The following is a 6,090-nucleotide window of genomic DNA, read 5'->3' as shown; positions in this document are numbered from 1 at the left end:
AGTTTGCACTCCACTTCATAAAAAAGCATTCCCACCTGCAGCCATGACTTGCTCTAGGAGAAAGGCTCTTGGTAACAAAGCAATCACTACATCTGCAGCCGTGTCTCACCCTGGGGGAAAGGCTCTTGGTAAAAAAGTAAACACTGTACCTGAAGGCACACATCTGAGAAGGGCTCTTGGAAAGGTGAATACAGCTACGGGAGTCATGAGCAAGATGCCTGAGATAAAGCAGGAAAAGCAGCCTCGCACTGCAGTCAAAGTGAGTACAACACCCTTCTGCTGCAGGAAGGGAGGGAGGAACGTGGAGTTGGTTGTGGCTTAACCCTGGCAGATTAAGCACCACACAGCTGCTCCCTCACTTTCCTTCAGTGGGATGGGTGAGAGACCTGGAAGGGCAAAAGTGAGAACTCATGGGCTGAGATTAAGACAAGTTAATAAATGAAATCTCGAAGGAAAACATAACCAGCTGAGTGATGCTTGGCAGTCCCTGAGCAGTGACAGCCTTGGCACACTTGGCTGTTGTCATTGCTGAGCATGCTGCTGTGCCCTATGGAGATGTCCCTCTGCACTCCTGGGGTCAGCTGTGCACCCCCAGCCTCCTTGCTGGGGTTGTGAGAGGCAGAAGAGGCCTGGGCTCTGTAAATGCTGCTCAGCAATAGCTCCAGCAGCTCTGTGTGTTGATGCTGTTCTCAGCCTTGATCCAAGACATGGTCTCATATCAACTACAAGGAAGAAAAATAACTATTCCAGCCAGAGTAGTGCACCTACATAGATGGCTCTGGGGGAAACAGTCTCACCTAATGCCTTATTCACATGTTAAATACTAACAGCTTACTATGAGCTTAAACATTCCAGTGCAGCCACTTGTTGCCACTGTATGTAGTACTGAACTACATAAGCTCTGCTGAAACACTTGCCCATCTCCAGCTTGTTTGTGTTGAAGCTGTAGCATGTAGGCCTGCTTGAGGGCTGTGTGGCAGGTGCGTAGACCTGAACAGCACAGGAGAGCCCCTACAAACATTATACAGCAGCACAAATAATGTGTTTTCCTTTTTTTTAAGACTGATGAAAAGACTGAATTAGACAGCTGTACTTCACAGCCTGACAAAGATTTGGGAGAGTGTAAAGAAGATTGTGCTGAGTCTGAAGAAGATTGGCCAGAAGTAGAAAACATGTTTCATTTTGATCCTCAAGGTAAGAACTCTTGGTGTAATTATTAAAATGAACAATAAAGCTTCCATGAGTGCTGGCACTGTTGTAAGACTTCGTTCAAGTTATTGTGGCACACAAAGCCAGCATTGCATTTCTCCTGAGTCTTTCTGAAACGTAAGGGTGCTTGCTTTGTCAGTCCTTCAGAGTGTGTCCTTAAAGTTTTCTTCATGGGGATGTGAGTGTGTGAAAACTGCTGTGCCAGGGACTTCGGTGTTGGTGAAACATGTGCTGTGCTTGCTGAAGTCACCAAAAGCTTCTGCTCTGTGTTAGCAGTTACCTTGTGCAATTGAGTCTTTGGATAAGTGTCAGTGTAGGGAATGTCATGGACAACTGAGGTGTAACTGCAAATAAATACCCCTTGTGTTGTTTTAAATTGCTTCCCATTTAATCCAGTCCAGGAGAATTTGCAGCTTCCCAGGCTACTGCACACTTACTCAGTCTGTCTTTCTCAAACAGACTTTGATAACTTCGACGTTCCTGAGGAGTGCAAACTGAGCAATCTCGACCTGCGTGGTGTTCCCCTCATGGTATTCCCAAGGACGTACCACAGACGTGTAGAGGAAACGCCAACCCCTCTCCTCACTCCAGAGATGTCATTTACATCCAGTAAGTGGGAACTTGGCATGCTTTTCAGTACACACAGTGCTCCTCAGGGCTTTGGGAGGGAAGGCAGTTGGCTCCAGCTGTCTAAACTGTACCAGAGCAGTGCACCAGCAGCAGACAGCTCTGGTGTAGTCAAGCTGAGTGGAACTGCTCAGCTCTGCTGGCACAGGCAGTGGTCTCAGTGATGCTGCTGACTTATGGCACCACACAGCTGCTTCCTGGCCCCCCTGCTGCGGGATGGGGAAGAGAACTGGAAGAGAAAATGTGAAATGACTCATGGGTTTGAAATAAATCAGTTTTAACTAAAGCAAAGGCCATGCATCAAGCAAAGCAAACCAAAGAATTCATTCACTCCTTCCCATCAGCAGGCAGGTGTTCAGCATCCCCAGGACAGCAGGGCTCCATCACACGTGATGGTGGCTGGGGAAGACAAATGCTCCAACTCCAGATAGCACTCCTTCCTTCTTCCCCAGCTTTAGATGCTGAGCATGATGCCATGGGAAGAAAATTAACTCTGTCTCAGTGGAAAGCAGCTCACTGAGCAGTCTCTTGTGGTGCTTTGCAAACTATCAGCTAGGTGGGATGGGGTCATACTGTAAAACGGTATGACCCTTGGTCGTTCAGGAGGTTTATGCTGAGCTACTGGGAGCTGACTTGTGTTAGTGTACACTGAGTTTGAGGCACTGATTTGATTTATTTCTAACTTCAGGCTTGCTGCAAGCACACGCTGACTTCATTGCTAGCCTGGAAAAACTACACTTCCCCGAGCTGCCACCATTTCCAGCTGACTTTTATGAGGAGCAGGAATGTTGTAATGGGTTTTAAATTTCCTGTGGTTCTGTATTTCAATAAAAGCTAATCTAACACGCATGATACCAGACTTGTTCATTTTCAGTAGGCTCCAGGTGTGAGTAGTGCTTTGGAGGAGGTGTCTGACCAGCAGTCAAAGCAGAGCCTGGGTAAGCTGGTAAGCAAGACTAATACACTGTTGTGAACCACATCCAGGATGGTACCTGCTGGTTAGACTACCTGGCTGGGATAGACTGAGCTCCACCTGACCTCACTTTGCATAATGTGGTCCTTTAAAACACATGCAAGGGTTTAAACCAATGTAGTGTCAATCAAGCACTAGAGCTGGTGTTCCTCCAGCATTTTGCATTTGAACTTGTTTGCTCTCCCCGGTGGTTGTCTGAGGTGGTGTATGCTGGGTTTTCATGCAGCTTTAGACTAGTTTTAATTGTCACAGCACTGTGTGGCTCCAGTGGCTGGGAGCTGTTTTGAAACTTCAAAGAATTCACAGAAATATCAAACGAAACAGATAAAAGATACAGGTAAAGGAAATTCTATATAGAGACTTCAGGGTTTGGCTGATCCTTAACTGCATTTTAAGAGTTTTTGACTCTTGACTTGTCTGCCTTTACTGAGATCAAAGTTGATGGGTACAGTCTACCAGACACAGGAGTTAAGCAACAGTCACTATAAAAGAAAGGGACAAAATGCATCTTTGTCTCCATCAGTTTTAACAAGTTGGGAGGAAACAAGTTCAGGCTTGTTTTTACATCGAAGTGCCTGTAAGCAAGACACTGAAGTGGCTGCAGAGTGCCCTCATGTGGCCTCTGGTTAGGCAGCCAGTGGTTTGCTGCTTTACAGAAGGTTATCAGAAAAATCAGAGGGGCAAGGGCCTTTTCTAGTGCTGGAACTCAGCCAGTTCTGTCTGTCCTTGTCCACGTTTTTTCTTCATTTGGAACTAGCATCCTAGTCTTCTGATTAATACAGAGAGTAAAATGTGATTTGTCTTCCTAATAGCTTCAGCAGTATGCTTGAGAGAGACCAGCATGTTCAAACCCCATTCACTTACCAAGGAACAGCTCATTCTTTAAGTATTTTACCCTGTTTAGGAACCTGCCAAAGTTGGTGGGGAGTTGTTGACAGTGTAGGGTCTCAGTGCCCGTGTGACTGTCCAGGCTCAAGGGCTGAGTGTTTTTTCTGGTACTGCAACCAGGAATGCAATGTTCTTTTGTGATGGGCAACACTGTCAGATATCTAAAGTATCATTTTCAAAGCTGCCTGTGTGACTTCGTACCCAGGTTCTATTTTTAGATGTAATTGGTGTGCCTGGAGGTACCCCAGGGCCTCTTTAGTGCCTTCCCCAAAATGCAGCTCAGAACTCCTGCCACAGTGCTGTGGGGCTGTGGTGTCTGCAGTACAAGGGGTTGCTCTTTGCTGTCCCTCTTGCTTAGGGCTGACTCACTTCCTGCCTTTGTAACTCCTTTGAAACCTTCCTGTTTTCTGACTTCTGCCTGCAGAGCATCCAGTGAAGCCATTTCTGCAGCCCATGACACTCACTGTGCTGTGCTGCCCGGCACCACTTTGCAGCACTTCTTTCCCCTCGAGCTGCCTGATGAGGCAGCAGTGGAGTTTCTTCACCCACAGAAATGCTGCATTCAGGGCAGGGAGCACCACTTGTCACCAGGGCAGGATGCAGGCAAGCCCAGGGCTTGTCCTGGGCAGCAGAGGGGAGGGAGCCCAGGATGCAGTTGTGCCAGCAGACTCTGGGTGTGCTGTGGTCTGTGGCATCTGTGTTGTACCAGCTCTCGCAGCCTTGCCTTCACAGATGTTACAGCCAGTCACAGCAAAATAATGAAGAGAATGATAAACCTGAGTAGAACAACTCTGGTGGGGTTTTAAGGCACTAGGGCAGATACTCTGGCTGTTGTGGGGGACACTGAGCAAAGCTGGGGGCAGTTCTGGCAATACCCCAGCCCTCTGTGCAACTGTGGAGCAAAATTCCTCCTTCAGGAAAAGAAATATGTGCGTGGATGTGCACCCACGTACACAAAGAGACTCCTGGGGGGAAGGTGAATGCCTCTGCATGACCCTCTGCAGGCATTTCCTTCTGGGAACACTTCCCAGTGCAGAAAAGCATGTCCTGGAGGGTGGCTGCAGCTCTCCTGTCCTGGCGTGTCCCTCCCTCCCTCATGAGCTTGTCCACGAGCAGAGCTCTGGTTCTGGAGGCTGCACAGGCCATCAGGAGTGCACAGAAGAGCTGTTTCTACCACCCCTCTGCACCCTGCTGCCCCAGCATGCCCACCAGCTCCTCAGTGCTTGCATAAGAGGTAGGAGCACAGTGTCCTAATTTATATGCCCATCAGAGTGGGCTGTGAAATGGCTAATCAAATCCTACCTTGTGATAGGGCCATAACTTCTGTAAATGTGCAAAGTGGTCTATGAAAGGTGCCTGATTTATGAACTATTTCCTTAGTTTCCTTCTTTATCAGCCTATTCTCTTTTCAATCAGTTGTACTGCTTATTAAAGCAATGAGACAGAAATCAGAGGGAGAGCTCATAAAATTTGTAAGTCAATTCAGCTGAAAGAAATCAGACAACTAGATGCCCAAAAGCAAAAAATAATATATATATCTCTTTGTATAAGGCTCTGTGTCACAGAAATAGACCCACAGAACTCAGCTTTCAAGAGAAATCATGTGAAAGTTTGCTTTTAACAGTATTGAGGAAGAAATTCTAATTTCTTCAGAAGTAATTTGGATTCCTCTGTAGTTTTGAATGGGACTAAGCACCAGCTCCTCTTGGAATTCATAACTCATGGTGTTATCTCACTGTCTGTTACAAAGAAATACTTTCAGCAGGGATGAATGATTTATGAAATCATGCAAGAAATGACTATATGCCTACTCTGCTTTCTGAAGGCTCTGTTTCTATGCAAGGGTTTTTATACACAGGACCTGATTTATCTCTGATGCCTGCATGAAAAGGTTTGAACTGGTTGGGGACAGGTCCCCCTTCTGGGAGCACCATCTTCCCCAGGGAAGGAAGGAAGTCAGCCCTCTATTGCTGCAGAGGGCAGTGAACAGCAGTAAACAGAGAAGCTGGAAGTGCCTGGTGGTGACGATGCCTGGGCTGTGATTTAGTGCCCTCAGAAAGCACTGCCTGACCACACACTGCTTCTGGGAGTGCTGCACTCAGGGCTGTAGTGGCATCTTGCTTGGCTTGTCACACGTGCCAGCTTTGCTGGAGAAGACCATGGGGTGAGTGGGCACCAGAGTTTCAGACAATCCCTCTCTCAGAACAACCTGCCTCAAGTCAGTGGTGAACAGCATGGGGGTGGAGTAAGCATTCCGTGCTGCTGCCTCTGCTGTGTTATTTGTTTGGGGATAAATAAAGGCATTTAATTAGCCAGGCATGTAATTCCACACCTTTTTAATAAGCTGAATGCATGCTCTGAGCATCCTGATGCAGGTATGGAGAAGTAGATTT

At 47.2% G+C, this 6,090-nt stretch overlaps 1 protein-coding gene across 1 annotated transcript; it reads left to right on the top strand.

Annotated features, from left to right (window-relative positions):
* Window positions 1-6: 6 nt before the first annotated feature.
* PTTG1 (pituitary tumor-transforming 1) lies at window positions 7-2,685 on the top strand. Its single transcript, XM_027892704.1, has 4 exons — window positions 7-259; window positions 1,062-1,194; window positions 1,669-1,818; window positions 2,525-2,685. The coding sequence occupies exons 1-4, from the start codon at window positions 44-46 to the stop codon at window positions 2,638-2,640; spliced, it is 615 nt and encodes a 204-aa protein (XP_027748505.1). The 5' UTR covers window positions 7-43; the 3' UTR covers window positions 2,641-2,685.
* Window positions 2,686-6,090: the final 3,405 nt, after the last annotated feature.

Source organism: Empidonax traillii, unplaced genomic scaffold (assembly GCF_003031625.1).
Source record: "Empidonax traillii isolate 1590-97213 ecotype Southwest subspecies unplaced genomic scaffold, ASM303162v1 scaffold363:size828163, whole genome shotgun sequence".
NCBI lineage: Eukaryota > Metazoa > Chordata > Aves > Passeriformes > Tyrannidae > Empidonax > Empidonax traillii.
This window is presented reverse-complemented; position numbering and strand designations above follow the sequence as displayed.

What these genes read in the sequence shown, in the direction of transcription:
- PTTG1 (XM_027892704.1), top strand. Translation starts at nt 44, where the DNA reads ATGACTTGCTCTAGGAGAAAGGCTCTTGGTAACAAAGCAATCACTACA. An exon ending in GTTTCATTTTGATCCTCAAG is followed by an intron (nt 1,195 to 1,668) that starts GTAAGAACTCTT and finishes TTTCTCAAACAG; the next exon opens with ACTTTGATAACTTCGACGTT. An exon ending in AGAGATGTCATTTACATCCA is followed by an intron (nt 1,819 to 2,524) that starts GTAAGTGGGAAC and finishes TTCTAACTTCAG; the next exon opens with GCTTGCTGCAAGCACACGCT.